At 46.4% G+C, this 18,952-nt stretch overlaps 1 protein-coding gene across 8 annotated transcripts in view; it reads right to left on the reverse strand.

Moving 5' to 3' along the window:
* SERPINE2 (serpin family E member 2) overlaps window positions 1-18,952 on the reverse strand; it is a 69,450-nt gene that overhangs the window by 47,848 nt on the left and 2,650 nt on the right. For 2 of the 8 annotated variants that reach the window (XR_014828847.1, XM_084998326.1), the window contains exon 1: window positions 18,661-18,890. The exons of 2 other annotated variants lie outside the window; for them this stretch is intronic. Coding sequence is in view for 3 of the 6 variants with exons in the window: in XM_084998331.1 (XP_084854457.1) it covers window positions 8,379-8,380 (2 nt within the window). In the remaining 3 variants the exon portion in view is untranslated. Of the gene's footprint in view, window positions 1-8,378; window positions 8,538-10,412; window positions 10,471-10,547; window positions 12,224-18,247; window positions 18,637-18,660; window positions 18,891-18,952 lie in introns of those variants that run through there. 4 more of the 8 variants (XM_084998331.1, XM_084998329.1, XM_084998328.1 and 1 more) reach the window with 4 other exon arrangements.

Raw genomic sequence — 18,952 nt, forward strand, 5'->3', positions numbered from 1 at the left:
ACAGCCAGGTCAGGTAAGCCCATCTCAGAAGTCCCTATGGAAGCCGAACCTTGTCACTGGTTTATTTGCTTATGATGGAGGAAACATCTAATCCAGAAAAATGCTTAATGATTGCTCAAGGAGACCATTGAGAAATGATTCTGAGGCACACTGGAAGGCTTATTGACAGGGATGGAGTAGGACAGTTGCACAGGTAGCTGTGGAAGTCCCAATAAGGGACCATAGAGAGGGACTTTGGGAGATCACTGTCCGTTAATAATTGCTCAAGAGGCCATCAGAACAAGGCAGGCTCGCTTGATTAGCGGAGGTACGCCTCAGGTCATTGGGTGGGGGCGGGGTGAGGCCAGTATTCAGGGTCAGATCAAGGGCAGGAATTAAAGGACTGCCCTTCGGCTGATTTGAATAAGCACCATGACAGTCCTAGTTTGACCTTAGAGGGTCAAATACTCTCTTACCAATTACCAAGGTGGAGCCACTACTCCACCTTGAAGAAAGAGGAAGAGGTGGTATTTTCCCACCCTCACTCCCTAGGACTATAAAACTGAAGCTCACCTCATCCTGGGGGCAGAGCCTCCTTTCTGGCCCGCTTGCATCTCTTGCAAGGTCCTATCTTAATAAATCTACTTCTTGCCTATCACTTTGTCTCCTGCTGAATTCCTTCTGCACTGCGACACAAAGAACCTAAACCTCAAGAAGTCCAGACATCAGGTGAATGATTGTAAATTAAAAACCGTGGGTTCGAGTCCCAATCTCGGTTTAGGCTGGGTTTGAGTGCTGGCATGGGGATTCAAGTCCCAATCCCCGTTCTGCTGTCAGTTTCACTCTCACGATGGTAACTGGAAGGAAGACATAGTAATCCAGGAGAAATAGCTGAGATTCTGGCTAACAGAACAGAGTCTAAAGAAACACTGGGTGGAAAGACATAAACAAGTCCCGTTACCCATTTTCTTAGAAATTCTACAATGGGAGGAAAGAGTACTTCTCCTCTCTGAATGTGCTGTTCCCCCAGTTTCTCCATCTGAGTGGGTGCAGCTCCATATCCACCCAAGAATCTCAGCAGTAAGGCTGGGAGTCCTCCTCCACCCTCACCCTGCCCACATTTAACCATCAAGCTCCGTCCTTCTGCTTCCCAGATGGTTCGTGAATGTCTATTCTTTCTGCCTCCTTTGTGCCCACTGAACCACTGGCATTCCTGGAAGAGGACGTGCATTTCCTACACCCAACCCCCTGTGTGCACTGCCCAGTGACCAGGCTGATAGGAGGGGTGGACCCTGACCCTCAGCGCCAAGACCTGCATCCAACCTGCAATGGCTTTTCTGAGCTCTTACCCTCCCACAGCCCACAACCTGATCAGCCCAGTCCCCAGTCTGGATCTGGCTTCCTTCTATAGCTACTTTCCCCCTGGCAGTTCACAGACCCTGCCAGGCTCTTTGCAGCCCTTGGCCTCCATATTCATGCCCCTTCTGATGACATTTGTCACCTCTCTGTCTCTCTGTGCCTTTGGGAAGGGCAGGGACCTTTTCTCCATGCTTCCCCAGCATCCAACATGGCACACAGGACACCAAGGTGCTCTGCATAACCAAGGCATCCATGAAGATGCCAGGGCTTCGGCAGTCACCGGGATTCACCTCACATACTGATGTCCATTATAGAAGGCAGCGTCTTACAAGTGGGCTGTGATCTAAAGAATTTTGGGAAGTCATTTCTTTCTTTTCTTTTCTTTTCTTTTTTTTTAATAGGAAATTCTAGAGCAGGGTCTCACAACTTTGGCACTATGGACATTGGGACTTAATAGTTCTGTGTGGTAGGAGCTGCCTCGTGGATTGTAGGATGCTTAGCAGTACCACTGGCCTCTACCCACCAGATGCCAGTAGCATCACTCACCCAGTTGTGAGAACCAAATGTCTGTAGATGTTGACTAATGTTCTTGGTGGGGGAGGGGGGCTGCCCCTGGTTGACAACCACTGATCCAGAGAAAAATTAAAAGCTGGTGATTAAGACTTTAATTCTGCCCACAAAATGCCTAATTAACCCATGCTCTGGCTGAATCACAGGAGCAAGAATGCATTTTGACACAATGTTATTTGCCTAACCACCGTTGGCAACATCATTTCTGTGGAAACATGCATTCCGAATCCCCAGGAACAATTATGAGCCGATACGGCAGGGCTGGTTGGTCCATCCTAAGAGAGTCGACCAAGCTTTCCGTATCAATGTGATGGCTCATGTGAAACAGGAGGCAAAGAACAGTGGGGAAGCAGAGAGTTGGGGGAAGGATGGGGCCCTGCACCTCTGATTTGGTCTTCCACATGTGTCCGGTACATGAAAACAGGAGAGACAAGAGAACTTTTGGGTCTTTGCTAAGAGCACCGTACCATGGCATCCTCTGGCAGCAGAGTGTTCTCTTTCTTTCCCTGGCAAGGCACAGCTGGGGAATGAAATGTGAAGGAGAGAACCTCAACTCAGTTTTCACTTCCTGTCCACTTCCCTCTACTGAGCTGGGAGTACCTCCTCAGGAATGCAAAATGACTTCCTACTTTTACCTGCCACATTGCAACAATATTTTCAATTATGGGTTAAACTGCAAATGCCCCATGAGTCATTTAAATAAATCTCACCTGTATGAAATAGTCAATTGTGTTCTCAGAGCAATTCCCAGCTGTAAAAACAGACCCACACTCAAATGTACTTTTTTTCTGCAGCTAATTGAAAATACTGCACATATAATGCATGAGTTAAAGCACCCAGGAGGAATTTCAATTTGCATTCCTTGTTTTAAGATGTACAATCAAATGCTCTCTTAAAGTGCTCTACACATTTAAGTCGATATTGCTTGCCTGAAGCCCCAATCACTCCTAAATTTTCACACTAGGAATTGATGACCTGAGGTTTTTAATGCTCCAAGTGACTTTTAAAACAATGGATTTAAAAGAGCTGTGTTTCCACAAGAATACAAACACTTCTAGCCTTGACAGATTCGAACTTCAATGGCCTAGAGAAAATCCTCCAAAAGGCGGCAAGATGAGTTTGTAAACAAATAAAATTCCAAAGGAATAGTCAAGAAGATAACCACTCTATATTTACATGTTTTTTTCCCCCTGGCAAGCAACCATCCAACCAAGCAACCATCCAACCAAGCAACCAAGCAACCATCCAACCAAGCAACCATCCAACCAAGCAACCATCCAACCGAAGTTTGGCAAAGCTTAGAAACCATCAGAAGTGATATGCTTGCATTTCCAGAATAAACTTCACTTGTTTGTAGTGTTTAAAAAAAAAAAAAAGAAGTGATAGAAAGCCCGATTTCAAACATGGCTTTAGTCACCCAGACACCAAGGTTCGTCCTTTAGCCTGACTTAATTTCTCACGTTAAGGTCCCCACTGACGCCTTCTGCAGGGATCCGGTGGGGGGAGGGGAGCTGTTCAGCTACTTTCCAGAAGAAACCTGTGTCCACTTTGACAAGATTATGGAATGAGCCTGTTGTCTAGTCCCAGGCCTGCCTGTATGGGATAAATCACATACCTGCTCTGTGACTCAGCCTTCCTCATCTATAAAATCAGTGATAACCTCCCTCCCCCACTCCTGCAGCACAGGCGGTTTTTTTTGGAGGATCCCATGAGACACTGTCCTGAGAAGTGATATGACAGCTCTTAATCCCACAGAACTTTTCCTCAAAGGACTAGCCTTGATACCTCCCCCCCATCCAAAGCTAAGGTTTTAAAAAAAAAAAGCAAAGAAAAGAAAAAAAAAAAGGAGTGCCCACTGTGGCTCAGTGGGTCAAGCATCCGTGAGAATGCAGGTTCAATCCCTGGCCTCCCTCAGTGGGTTAAAGGATCAGGGGTTGCCAAAAGCTTTGATGTAGGTTGCAGATGAGGCTTGGATCCTGTGTTGCTGTGGCTGTGGTGTAGGCCTCAGGTGCAGCTCTCATTTGACCCCTAGCCCGGCAACTTCCATATGCTGCAGGTGCAGCATGAAAAGAAAACAAAACAAAACAAAAAACCAAAGCTAAGGTAGAACAAGGATTTCTGAAATTAAAAATCACGGAGTTCCCATCATGGTGCAGCAGAAATGAATCCGACTAGGAACCATGAGGTTGCGGGTTCGATCCCTGGCCTCGCTCAGTGGGTTAAGGATCCAGCGTTGCCATGAACTGTGGTGCTGGTCGCAGGTGCGGCTTGGATATGGGGTTGCTGTGGCTCTGATGTAGGCTGGCAGCTACAGCTCCGATTCGACCCCTAGCCTGGGAACCTCCATATGCTGCTGGTGTGGCCCTCAAAACGACGAAAAAAAAAACAAAAAACAAAGACTTTAATGAAGGTTCTTCTCACTTTTGTCTAACTTCTGCTGTAAGATACCGTACTGAGGAAGCCGAGCTTCTTTTTGTCATGAAGTCACCTTTTATGGGGGGGCAAGTGTCACCCCTACTTCTCAGAGTCAGTTATGGAGATAATGTTCACCCACAGTGGAGCTGGTGAGTAGCAGCACGGAGATGGGAGGGCTTTTATAAAGCTCTTCCTGTGTACACAGCCCTTTGCACACACCACCTTACTTGATCTTGCCCTTCGGGACAAGGTTAAGGTCACAGGGATGCAGAGAAGTGGATCATCTACCTCACGTCACACAGCAAGAAAGAGGAGAGAGACCATAAGGATATGCCCACCACCTCGAGATGGACGTTGCCAGAGGTTTCTCCCACAAAGAGAAGAGAATGCTCCCGTCTCCTACCTCCCCCTTGTCCAGTCGCTCTGGGTTCTCTTTTATCCCCTTGGTCAGAGCTCAGGTCTGGCGCTGGACCCATCCCTGAGCTATGCCGCGCCCTCTGCTCCGGGATGCAGATGGGTGCTTCAGCGCATCTGACAACCCTCTCCCACACTGCAAGACGTGCCCCTTCTTCCAGCATAAAAGTCTTTATTTTTTTACCTTCTAAATGCCATGTGTGTTTGAATAAAGGGTGTCTCGCCAAAAAGACAGCCCTCTTTCCCAATAAGAAGATCCCAACACTTCTTCCCCAGCCTGCCCAAATTTTGGTTGACAGGACTATGAAATAAACTTTAGACGAATAAGTGCAATCACATGCATTGGTGATTTAGAAATAGAACCTTTCTTTCCATTTCCACCTTCCGGGAAGCAATTTAATCCAGAGCTTCCCCAGACATTGTCTTCGTGCCTGTTGTCACTTTTTGAGTCGTCTAACAATTTTCCTGAGCACATCACCCACTTTCCTTCCAAGTTGCCTGTGATACCACACTTGCCAAATCTCTGTGTGACACTGTCATGGAAAAATCGATCCTGAGCCATGAGAAGCCCTTCCTAGAGCATCAGAACAGGGGCCCTCAAAGGTAAAAATATATCTGTGATCCTTGTAGCATATTACTGATGGAGTTACTCTTTAAAGTGACCCTTCATGGTCTTGATAAAATTTCACTTGCCAGAGCAGCTACCTCCTCAGTAAACCCACTCCCTCTTCTCCGAACACAGGGCTGGAGCCTGTGCTGTAGGTGGCAGTCAGAATAGGAACTGAAGTGATGCATGCTATGCTCAGCCTGGCCCATCAAGACCCGCCATATGCAATCTGCCATGACCTTTTCTGTTTCCACCAGCTTGATGCTGACAGGCGTTATGCTCTTGGAATCCACCTGCTAACTCAAGTGAAGCCATTCAGTGGAAAGAGGCTGGGGCACTGAATCATCAGGCTGGAAACTGACGCCCCCATTTTGGCCTTTAAGCAAGTAGGGAATAACCTTCCATCATGTTTGAGCCATGGCACATGCTCGAATATGTTTGTTATAGCAACTAGCATGACCTTACCCAATATCACACTCAACATCTGGTGACTGCGAAGTGATGACCTCAAGAATGATGACTAAGTCTGTATTGGATTCCTTTGCCTCCTTGTTAAATCCTGTTTTATCACGCGATCTTTTGCAAGCATTCATAATAAATATTGAAAAGGGGGATTTCAGGCTAATGTGCCTTTTCCACATGTTCTTATGAGGCTTGTCCATCCCGTGCTTCTGGTGAACTCTGACCCATAAACATATCAGGACCTTTGTAAAATGGAAGATTTTGTAAGAACCCTAATATACAGCAACTCCTTCTTTCCCTGAGGGACAATTTCAAGTAAATTTTTCACGTCTTAGTCATGCACACAGTTTTTAAACTATGATACTCTCTTTTTCACAGTGAGAATTCGACATTGTAGTGCCTTTCAGTGACTCATTAAGGCAGCAGGCCTTACTGCAGTTTTGGTCACTCCCATGTTTTGTAGTCCTGAGTATTTAATTAACATTAATAAAAGCTACTGGCACGTAATGTTTCAACCTTTCCAAAGTTGTGCACTAAAACTGTCATCTTTTTTAAGGGTTCTGATCTCTCCCCGCCCGGAGGACTTACCTCCAAGTATTTAGCCAAAGAGAGCCTGTGAGAGACTGAACAGCCAAATCGGTCAACAGCAATTTCACCAAATTTATGGCAAAAAGGGTTTTGTGAAGAATACCATGAAAGGACAAAGAAGCCTTGCATTACCCATGAGGCTGTCTGGATATTTGTGCTTACTGGCTATGAGCCAACACTTCACGTTTGCACAGACTTACATCTCATATGCGTGCACACACGCGCGCGCGCACACACACACACACAGGGTTAATAGTGACTGATGTCTAAGAAAGTCTTAGGCATAAGGGCTTTGGCATCAGCGAGGCTGAGCCTCTCGGGTTCCTGGAAAGCTGGACATCAAAGCCCTCCATTCACATGGGAGAAAACCAAGACCTGGACACAGCCTGTCATGTGCCCACCTTTCCCACCCTCCTGGAGCCTCTGAGTTCCTCATCCGCAGGAGGACCTCTGGCCTGCCAAGTGACCTAAGTCACAGTACTTCCTAGTCCCCTGTCTGGAACACGGGGACCACACGGTCTCTGTGGGAAAAAGAGAGAGAAAGCTGCCCTTCATTCCCTCCCTCTTTAGCTTTGAAAATGGAGCATGCGTGGGGTTGGTGGGGGGGGATGGGGGGAACGCATTTTTTTGTGGCCACAAAACAGTTACTAAGTGCAGAGCAGGCATTTAAACCCAGGTTCACGTGTCTCCCCGATTAGGCTTCCATCTAGCAATGGTCTGTGGGTTCCTGCATTGCTACTCCGCAACCACTGTTTTGCCTCAGTTGTTTGCTGAAAACGATGTTTCAGAATCAAAAGTCTCCACTGTGGGACACCCAGACCTGCAGTGACCATCTGATGGGCGGGGATCTCAGAAGGATGCTCCACTCACCTGAATCTCAGTTTTCGGGACTCAGTTCTACCCTACAAGAGCTGTTTAGGTTCAATAAGATCATGTATCCAATGTGCCTAAGAACATCTGACACACTGATGAGCCAATGATCTTTCACTTTGTTCGCCCCTTTCAAGCATCATTTGGGCTCCCCTGTGTCAGGTATGGTGGGAAGAGCCCAGAAAAATAAGAGACCACAAAATCCTTGAGGTTTTCTAATGAGGCAGAAAAGACACACCTAACTAGAACACAGGCAGAGAGTAAGAGAAAAGCAAAATTTTGCCACTATGTATGTAAAAAAATTCTAGACTAGTAAGTGGTATACATGCATGGGAACAACTCTGTTTTCAGTAATTGCTGAATTAATTCACATCTGTATGATTAGCACCTTGCTGCACAAGAACTGATTCACTAGGACTATGTCGGCATCTCTAGCCAGTCTTCCAAGTTGCTAATTTAATTAACAGGTCATTAAGAAATGAACACAGGATGGGCAAGAGACGATATGAGTCTATTGGCCAAATTAATTTCAAAGAGAAAATCCACACCCTTAAAAAGAAAACTCTTTTTATAATGAAGTCATCGCACAGAATCTCATTGGCATCCCCCATCCCACTGTCCGAGCAACAGCTCAGGTGTGGGCATATACTGGGTGCTGTATAAAATGCCAAATGGCTGTTTGCCAGCAAAATCCTTTAAAAATCATATTAACGGCAGCAGAAAATACATTTCCATTCTAGGAATGTTGGCAGAGGTTAATCCAGCATTCACAGGACTCTTTTGTATATTGAAGGAATGAAGTCATAGTTAAACGGCCACGTGTTTTAAATACGTTCAGCATGTGTTTAAAATGGTTATTTCTGTGTATATGGACCCCACTGGATACAGTAGCATGACTTCTCAGTCAGAAACACAAGAACAAAAAGAGAAGATTCTAGCTGCCACACTTGCAAAGATCTAAATACTAAACCCAATAGATTATCTTTCCTACCGCAAAGGCATTTATTCTTTCTTCATAACTAAGATACAAAACAACAACACAGCAGCACCCAGCCTGACAGAGCTGGCCTGCAATGGGCCCCCAGAAAGACCTCCTGGTCACAGAGCTGCTTACATTTTCTCATACAGCTGGAGGAAAGGGAGTTTATTTCATGCATCAGCCATCCTTTGCTCCATGGACAGTCCTGGAAGAGCTGGAAGCCTGCAGAAAGGACAGACGACCAGCTGATCTCTGGGAATACTGCCCCCTGAAGAGTTTCACAGGAAAGGGGTCTGGGAAGAAAGTGTGCAAACACATACAGCAAGTCACTCATTCACCAAGTCAAAGACACAATGAAAAGACAGGTCCCACCAGAGTTAAATGTTCGCCTGGACTACTGTGACAAATAGAACCCCACTAGCACCACATGCCCTGGCAGTCAGCTCCATTCTGGTCCCTGTGGTAAGCATCTAAAGTACACACTTTTTAAACTTTTTTAATGTTTTACTCTATTTTTTTTATGGCTGCACCTGCAGCTTATAGAAGTTCCCAGGCTAGGGGTCAAATCAGAGCTGCAGCTGCCGGCCCATGCCGCAGCCACAGCAATGCTGGATCTGAGTCACATCTGTGACCTATGCTGCAGATTGCAGCAAGACCAGATCCTTAAGCCACTGAGCCAGGCCAAGGATCAAACCTGCATCCTCACGGACACTACACCAGGTTCTTAACCTGCTGAACCACAATGGGAACTCCAAAAAAGCATACTCTCCCCATCATCTTCACAACACTTAAGATGTGGTTATCTTCATGCCCAACTCACAGATGAAAAAACTGAGGCCTAGAGAAGTTTAGTACATTGGCTTTGGCCTCCTGGCCTCCAGCTAGTAACTGATACAATCTAGATTCAGATCAAAGTCTGTTGGTCTCTATATCCTCTATACTCTTAATTACTACACTATACTAAGGAAAGGGGGAAGGAGGAAGGGGAGGAGGCAGAAGAAGAGGAGGAAGAAAAGGAGGACACTACCATTAGATGTGACAGACCTTAAAATTAAATCTAAAAAGCTCTAAAAGCTATAAAAAGGAAACTTGAAAGGGGATGAAATCAAGGGCTGGGATTGACATATACACACTATTACATATAAAATAGATAGGTAACAAGGACCTACAATATAGTGCTGGAAAATCTACTCAATATTGTATAATCACCTTTATCAGAAAAAAAAAATCTGAAAAGGAATGGATATATGTATAATGATTCACTTTGCTGTATACCTGAAACTAATACAACTCTCCAGTAACGTTTATAAAAATGTTTAAAATTTTTAAAAAACTATAAAAAGTTAATTCTCAATGTTCTAAGTCTCTACACATTTGTGGAGTTCAATCAGCTATCTCTTAAAAATGTTGTTCTTTGGTTGAGATTTATCCAGCTGAGCCTCAGACTCTGTTCCCTTGGACTGTGGGTATATGCACACTACCTTTTCTTTCTTTTTCTCTTCATTTCTTTCTTTCTTTCTTTCCAGTTTCCAAGTTTTAATTTATTTTTTTAATTTTTATCTTTTAGAAAATTTTTTTTAAATTAAAGTATAGTTGATTTACAAGTATGACCATGCCACTCTACCTTTTCAATCCAAAGGTCAGTACTAATTTTAGAGTTCAAGTCCCAGAAAAAACAAAAAACAAAAAACAAGTGTCTAAGGAATAACAAAGCCAAAAAGGCATAAAAACATTACTTCAAATATAACACAAAAATATTAGTCTTTTTCCATCTCCATGTTTTGGTTGTCTTACTGATGGAGGTCATACAGCAAAGTGAGAAGACAGGAGGCATCTATTGAAAGGAGGCGTATTGATTGACAGGAGCTTCTTTTTGAGAGTTTATAAATATTGAAGACTCTGAAATCTTTGATAAATTGATAAATCTTTGAAAGTTCATAGTACCAGCTCATAGCTCACATATTTACAGACCTGGGTTCAGGCTCTGGCACAGACTCACACATGTTTTATGAATAACCATGGACACCTGGGCTGTTCCACACTCTTCTCCACAACTGTCCCAATGGGACACTATTAGTATCAGTCCTAGAAGTAGGCATGAGCCTGGAGGAGATAACGCAGAGCCTCTACAAGTGAAAACAAATACCAATGGCAGTTGGGGTAACTTGCCTGTGCAGCACACCCCTCTCAATTCTCCCTCCTCCCCTGTCGGCAGGCTGGAACATGTGACTCAGACTTTGGCCAATCACAGCATCCCATTCCCCTGACCACAGCATTGGTCCAGGCAAAGGCACATGACCCAACTTGAGCCAATCAGAGTGCCTCCCTAGGATGACCCACTGCAACTGCCAGGAAACTGTCTTTCCTATTTGATCAAGAGGCTGTAGGAAGGGAATCCTGAAGCTACTTGCTGTCATGGTTTAGAGACATGAGACACAGGAGAGGGGAGAGCTCCAAGGCCCTTATTCTCTGGTTCCAGCTGATATAATCCAATAAGTGACCACATCCTCAACAGAAGTAGATTCTTCTTAAGGAGATTCCTTAGTTAAAAAAAGAAAAAAATTGTTTTTTAGTGAAGATGCAAACGCTGCCACTACCTATGAAGATTTTCTCCAAAGAAAAATCTATTTTCACCTGCAATCATCTTCATTTGCCAATGGGATTCTTATTTGGTGTTAACTCTCTCACATACCCACACCAATTTCAAGATTTGGTCCATAAAAACTTAGGCCAAAAACAAGCAGTTAGTTTTGCTATAGTTGCATTAGTGGGCACTAAAGGAGGCGAAGAGAGGGGGTGGGGAGATCACCGATGCTATTTTTAGTGTGTAAGAGAAATTCCCCAGGTTGCCAGAGTTTTCACTGCTGGGAGATGGGTGAAGGCATTACAAAAACAAAACAGAGCACATTTGCCAAGATTTGTCATCACACTATAGGAACTCCTTTCTGTTTTTCCATAGTATTTTTTTTTTCCATTTTACATGAAAACTCCTCCACATTATCTTTCTCCCAAGAATTAACTGATAAAAATAGAAAGGCACAGTGGATTCCAGTTCTTCAATTATCTTCTGAGGCAAAGGGCAAAGTCTGAGGTCAGACTGAAGCAGGGGCATGCAGTGTTCCCGATCCGATCTTGAATTTGGGTGTCCACCCCAACTTTTGGAGGAAATGAAGGATGCAATGGGGATGAAATATTTCTCAAAATGCATGAATGGAATTACAAATAGAGGACTACTTAGACTCAGTGGCCATCCGCATGCACAAAAAGAGTCACAGAAGGAACGCCAACTTCTCTGGACTGGGCTTATATCCAGACCTAGAAATCTAAAAGCAGAATAAGGGGAGAATCATTTACTGTGTAAATAGCCTTGGCCTGTTGGGTGAAAGGTAGCATTTCTCAAAAGAGAAATAAAATTGCCCTAGTCTTTCAGTGTTCTTGGACAAATTGTGAACTTACAGATAAGAAATAACCTGAAGATATAGTTTATTGCATTTGACTCCATGCCACACCTAAGGGTATTTTTTTAAAACCCAGTATTGATTTTCAGAGCAGGGCTGCCATGTACTCATGAGGAAAGATGGTTTTGGGAAGAGAAGACGGGCACATTTATGGATGGAGACAGTGGTCTACGAAGAAGATCCAAGTATAAGGGACCCAGTTTATTTAATGTGTTTATAAATGCCTCTAAGCAGGAATAAAAACTAAATCTTCGTGTTGGACCTCAATGCTATTTCTGAGGCCTAAAGAGCCAAAGTGAATGATTTCTTAGGTTTAAAAGACAGAGAATTTCATGTAGGTAAACAAAACAATCCATTTAAGAACTTTCATCTAGGCTTCATATTTAGAGAAAGCTGGATCAGAAAGAAAAATAAGCCAAGAAGTTAGGGTTTCTTTTTTTTTTTTTTAATAAAACACCTTTGAGATCATTATTTCAACATAGCCATTGACAAGGAAATTAACTTCTAGATGGTCAACTATACAAATTGTTTGCGGCACAGTCACAGACCCTGTCCCAACCCAAGGCTTTTCCCACCAAACCCGGCTTAAGACATTAGCCAAAACACTACCCTAGAAAAATTTTTTCTTTTTTTAAAAAACAGACAAAATGGAGTTCCTGCTGTGCCACAACAGGATCGGGGGCATCTCTGCAGTGCCAGGACGCAGGTTTGATCCCTGGCCTGGCACAGTGGGTTAAAGGATGCGATGTTGTTGCAGCTGCAGCTCAGATCTGACCCTGGCCCCGGAACTCCATATGCCATAGGGCAGCCAAAAGAGAAAGAAAGAAAAAAAGACAAAAAGAAAAAGCAAGGGTCAGCAAGAAGGCATGCATCACCATGACTGGGAAGGTTAATGGAAATAAACCCAAAGGCATTCTCCTACCTTGTACAAACCGTGAAATACAGAGCACAGCCAGTGGACTTCAAGGAAGACGGAAAGAAGCCAAAAAGGGTTCAGATGAGGGTAACTGACGAGAACACAGACACAGAAGCACTTCTGTGTTAAAATTCCACTTTTTTCCTAACCAATGTTCCGTCTTAGAAGACGGGGTTGATCAAAGATTTTTTTTTCAATGTGAAGATATATATTAAATGCTCCTCTCTAAGCCGAAAAGACAAGCACTCTTTCATAAAGCATGTGGCAAACTTACGAAAAATACGAACATGGTTTAGTTTAACATCCATTAAATGCCTCTGGGTCATGCACCACTGCTTGTGCAGATGAAACCAGAATATAGGCACAACCTCACAGCACTTATGAATCTGGTGGGTGGAGCCTGTTGCTCTGACACAATAACTGCCATCAGAGAGGCATCCGCTGGGTGTCTACCACATGTGTGCCATTGAGGATTGGGGGATACTGATCTTCGAGAAAGACATTCTAGAATAGGTGTCTTTCCTAGACTTGAGTCTTGATAATGACTGCGGAAGATGGAGAAAGAGAATTCCAGGCAGAGGTCCAATAGGAGCCAAAGCGAAGGGGCAAAGGCAGCACCATGGTGTGAAAACTCTGCAGGAACATCAGTTTTGCAAGAAAATATGGTTTGGGGAAGGGTACAAGGCAGGGAGGCGGGAAAGGGCTGGAGCAAGTGTGGACTTTGTTGGGTCATTAAAAATGGCCAGCAGCCTGGGGTGTCGCTGGTGAGGAGAGTAGAACACTATGGAAAGTTCCCTTGCTGAGTGCTGAGGAGTCTGGGTCAGGACTGCCCAAGGGCAGCTGAGTGACCCTGGGAACACACTGTATGACTCTGGGCACCATGTGAAGTGGGGTCCACCACATTCTGAGGGCTGGGGTCTCCTGGGTCAGGCCATGCCTGAAGACGTGGAATCCATCCTGCCCCATCTCTGCCCAGAGTGGCTGAGGCTGCAGGAGGGTGGCAAGTTCTTAGGAAATGGTTTATAAACAGCAGAGATCGAATCTCTATACAGATGAGACCACATTAGAATTATGCGTTACCCTCCTTACAGAGGTCCAAAGGCATTTTGAGGAGTTCCCGCTGTGGCACAGGAGGTTAAGGACTAGGTGTTGCCATGGCTGTGGCATAGATCGCAGCTGTAGCTTGAATTTGATCCCTGGCCTGGGAACTTCCATATGCCAAAAAAGAACATTTTGAGAAATGCAGGTACAACATCTTAAAAAGTCAAGAGAAAACTCATCTTTCAATCTGAGATACCTAACTTGTGACAAAAACGCAGCTACTGCTTCAGAGTTGAGATCTGTCCCCAAGTCAAGAGGCAGACACTGAGTTTTTATTAGGAGGGTCACAAGCAGATTTGGGTTTGGGGGGCTTGAGGTAAGTAGCCCCAGCAGCAATGTGGATGATGGTTTGAAAGGGGTGCACACTCATGCAAGAGACCAGGCAGGAGATGGTGCAGTCAGCCACCAAGGAGTCACAGGCTGCTGACAGCCCCCAGCCTATGGTGGCTAGCTCAGAAGACTGTGGCTGCCAGGAAGCCACTGTAAATGAGGAGCACTGGCCCAGGGACCAGAAAGCATGCACTCTCCAACAAAACTGGGCCCTGGTAGCCTTGTGCCCACCAGGTGCTGCCATGTGGGAATGCAGGTCTCCTGTTCCAGGCCTCCTGGTTTTTAAAAGAGGCTCTAAATCCAAGTAGCTTAATGTTCCTAAATATTAAGCTGATTTTTGCATACTTTGTTCAGGCCAACACCACATCTGCCAGCTGACAATGGTGCACCGGCCACCATTTTGTCACCTTCGATCTCTAAAGCAGGGCAGGGCCACTGTGACTAGAGTGGAAGTTTATGGGATTTCACAGCAAGGGGACTTGGTGACGGTGTGGATGTAGGGGTGCTGGAGGAGTCCTGCTTTAGCACCTTGGTGAATGGTGGAGCCACCACCAAAACAGAGGGACAAAGTGTGGCTAAGGATGAAAGAGGCACAGGGTGGATGATAAGAACGACGATCAGTTCTGGATTTATTGGGGGGTTTTCCACCTAAAGGGTGTGGAGCAGCCCACTCAACTGTAAGTCACTAGCTGGGGATACCAATCCGGGACTCGATTTTGTATGGGTGAAAGTGGAAGCTCTGGGAACATGGTAACTCAAACTCTCCATGCAGAGCAGAAAAGGGGTAAGAACAGAGCCCTGGGTCACCCCAGGAGGTAACAGAGATGCCAGGGAGGCAAAAGGAAAACCAGGAGGAGGTGGCAACTAGGAAAGTAGAAAGCATCCATCAGAAAAAGAGGAGTTCCTGTCATGGCTCAGCAGTTAACAAACCTGACTAGCATGCATGAGGATGCGGGTTTGATCCCTGGCCTCGCCCAGTGGGTTAGGGATCTGGGACTGCTGTGAGCTGTGGTGTAGGCCTGCAGCTACAGCTTGGATTTGACCCTTAGCCTGGGACCCTCCATATATATGCCATGGGTGTGGCCCTAAAAAGACAAAAAAATAAACCCAAAACAAAACAGGAGAGTTCCCCTTGTGGTGCAGTGGAAATGGATCCGACTAGTAACCATGAGGTTGCAGGTTCAGTTGCTGGCCTCACTCAGCGGGTTAAGGATCTGACATTGCTGTGGCTGTGGCACAGGCCAACAGTTGTAGCTCCAATTCGACCCCTAGCCTGGGAACCTCCATATGCTGTGGGTACAGCCCTTAAAGAAAAAAAAAGAGGAAAGAGCTGCATCCCATGCTGCAGGGAGGTCCAGAGCACATCCTCAGGACTGCACACTCAGGAATTGTGGGGTCTTCTACTTGGGGGAAGAGTCCGGCCAGCTTGCAAAGAGCTGAGAAGAAAGGGGATTACTGGAGTTCCCGTGGTGGCGCAGTGGTTAACGAATCCGACTAGGAACCATGAGGTGGCGGGTTCGGTCCCTGCCCTTGCTCAGTGGGTTAAGGATCTGGCGTTGCCGTGGAGCTGTGGTGTAGGTTGCAGACGCGGCTCGGATCCCACGTTGCTGTGGCTCTGGCGTAGGCCAGTGGCTACAGCTCCGATTCAACCCCTAGCCCGGGAACCTCCATATGCCGTGGGAGCGGCCCAAAGAAATAGCAAAAAAAATAAAATAAATAAAATAAATTAAAAAAAAAAAAAAAAGAAAGGGGAGCCTGGGGAAGGTTTAACTCATCTAAGAAGCCTGGGAAACAGGTGGTCGAAGGAGGTGAGTTGGGGACGCAGGGACAAGGGAGGGGATAGCATTTAAAAAATACCATTAAAAAAGGAAAGAGTTCATCAGAGACACGAGCCACTGCCATAGGAAGGCTCTCTCTCTAACCTTCTCTATATTCCCTGACCCAATTTAATTTTTCTTCTATTATTCTACCTGATTCCTATTTTATCAGGCATAGTTATGTTTGCTTTTTGTCTGTGTGCTCCCCTAAGAATGACAGTTCTGGAGTTCCTGTCCTGGTGCAGTAGAAACGAATCTGACTAGGAACCATGAGGTTGCAGGTTCAATCCCTGGCCTCACTCAGTGGGTTAAGGGTCCGATATTGCCACGAGCTGTGGTGTAGCTTGCAGATTTGGCTCGGATCTGGCATGGCTGGGGCCCTGGCGTAGGCCGGCAGCTACAGCTCCAATTAGACCCCTAGCCTGGGAACCTCCATATGCTGCGGGTGCGGCCCTCAAAAAGGCAAAAAAAAAAAAAAAAAAGAATGACAGTTCCAAGAGAGCAGGGATCTATATTTACCATACATCAAGTGGCAAAGTGCCTAGTCATAGTAGATGCTTAAGAAAATTTCTTGGTTGTGGCTACATTTGGAAAAGTCTGTAGGAAGGAAATAGGGTAAGACATGGACAGACCACAATCTGGTGACCCCTACTTTTGCCATAGCGTGGGCCATGAGGCCACCTGCCAAACTGACAAGAGGGAAGGGAAGAGGTCTCTTGTGTTGAAGAATTGTGATGGGAGTACCAGCTGGCTGCCTGGAAGGAAGGTGCCTGTGGTGTGGAGATACTGAGATACTGAAGGTCCTGGCTGCATAAGCTGAGCATCTCTGGGTGAGCACAACACTTGGATGCAGAGGATTCAGTAGCTACAGTGCGTGGAGGTCACTGCAGTGTTGGGATGGTCAGGGAACTAGGAGTGGTGGGCATCCCCCACAAGGACAGTGTAACTAGAGGAGGAGAGAAAGCCCAACAGCCAAAGTCCCTGGTGCTGTGAGAGACTGACAGTGGTAGAGGATGGCCACAGGGAGGTGTAGCTGGGACCTGGCTAGGTCACCCCCTCATTTCCAACTCTGCCACCTCAAATAATCTCTGACTAGTATTTAATCACCCATTTAATCATGTGGAACTGAAAATGTCCTTTGGAGATTGAGTCATTTCTGTCCTTTGAAAATTACACTGATAAGTAAAATTCATGGGAGTAAAAATTTTCTGCACAGCTTTTTTTTTTTTTTTTTTTTGCTTTTTAGAGCTGCACCTGTGGCATATGGAGGTTCCCAGGCTAGGGGTCAAATTGGAGCTGCAGCTGCTGGCCTATACCACAGCAATGCAGGAACTGAGCCACATCTGCAACCCACACCAGAGCTCAACAGCTGCGGTGAATCCTTACCCACTGAGCCAGGTATGAAACCTGCATCCTCATAGATACTTGTCAGGTTCACTTCCCTCGAGCCACGACAGGAACTCTAGATTCATTTTTTTTTTTTAAAGAATAAAAGATAGATGACACCTTGATGACCTTCAGTAATTTCCTTGCACTGTACAATATTTTTGAATATATTTTAATAAAGAATCAAAATTTGGGGTTGAGAGAAACTTTAGATTATTTAGGCTACCACCTTCATTTGCATAGCTGAAGACAATTTTTGCTGAAATACTGCAAACAGCATATAATTACTGATTTAGATATGCAGATAGCATTGAAAGTATCTTCAATTTTTGAAGTGTGCTTTAGATATACAAATTAGCAACGCTTACATTTTTTCCCCCATTTATCTGTGTTCAGCTTTCCATATAAAATCTCCTAAGTATAAAATTATCATGTAAATTCTTCCTGAACAGTTCAGAGGAGTAAACTGCTTCCTGGCTTGAAAGAGGAAGGCAAACCTTCAAACACCTTTTTATGTTGATGCTAAATATAAGAACGTTCTCGGGCGAAATAGTCAAAGCAAGACACAGCAGCATTTGAGATTTCTCAAGAGAGACACGCAAAGATTATTTTTCGCTCATTAAAACACTAAAACCTTCGATAGCATCTTCCATAATACCTGAAGGTGGAGTGCTGTCTTATGTAATAGAAGCCTTCCCTCTGCGCTCAGTTTGTAGGCAAATTAAACAGCTAATTCCGCTCAGAATTTCTGAGTACTTTGACCTTACCTGTAGACACTAATCACCATTGCAATTCCCATTTCTACAAACATTGAAAATAGCAAAGATCTGCTCTATAGGGTTAAACCTATTGCCAGAAGCCAATTTAAAAGCTCGCCCCCAAACCACTAGTTACCCTCACCCTGCTCAGGCAGCAGTAACAAGTAGGAAGTCCGTTTGTCTTTCCCTAACAGGCGGCGCACACGCAAAGTACAGGGTAGAGGACGCCCGCGAGTACCTGGGTACCCCAGATTCAGGGTCACGGGCGCCCGCTAGGATGGAGCGGCAGCAATCACGCCGGCCCCAGGACTCTCGGCCGCGGGCACACCTGGACGCCACCGCCGGCGCGGCCCCTCCGCACCCCGCCGGGTCCTATTCGAGCTCCCAGCGGGCCAAGCACGGGAGCCGGGCGCGCACGCAGCCTTGGCCGAGGCAGCCCGGCTAGAGAAGGCTGAGAAAGTTCCTCCGCTTCGACGCCTGCGCCCCCGGCCCCGCTTGCTCTGCAGCTTCCCGGCCGGGCGCAAGGTCGCAGCGCGGGGCTGGCCGCGCGCGGAGCTCCAGGACCATCCCTGGCGTGGCGGGCAGCGCCGGCCGCGCCCCTCCCGCCCCAGGCGCCCAGGATCGGCCGCGGGGCGCGCAACCCGTACTTACCACCCCTCGCTCGGGATCCCCAGGTGGCGGCCGCGGAGGGCGGTGCGGCTGGAGCCGGAGCCGGGTGTCGGCGGGGCGGGGGAGTCAGAGGCGGGAGAACGGCGGCGGCGGCGGTGGCGGCGAGGAAGGACAGCGGAGGCTAGAGGCGGCGGCGCCTGCACACGCTGCACAGCCCCAGCAGCCCGGCAGCCCTACAGCGCAAGCTGGCCGGCCGTGGCGGCAGGGGCTTTATCGCGGCCAGCGCGGCCCCCGCCCCTTCCTGCCGCCCCCGCCCCCGGCCCGCCCCGCCCCG

This window comes from Sus scrofa, chromosome 15 (genome assembly GCF_054392235.1).
Source record: "Sus scrofa isolate SSC_HxYL_T2T_F1_AM1 chromosome 15, Sscrofa_HxYL_maternal_Yorkshire_Landrace_v2.0, whole genome shotgun sequence".
In the NCBI taxonomy this organism is placed as follows: domain Eukaryota; kingdom Metazoa; phylum Chordata; class Mammalia; order Artiodactyla; family Suidae; genus Sus; species Sus scrofa.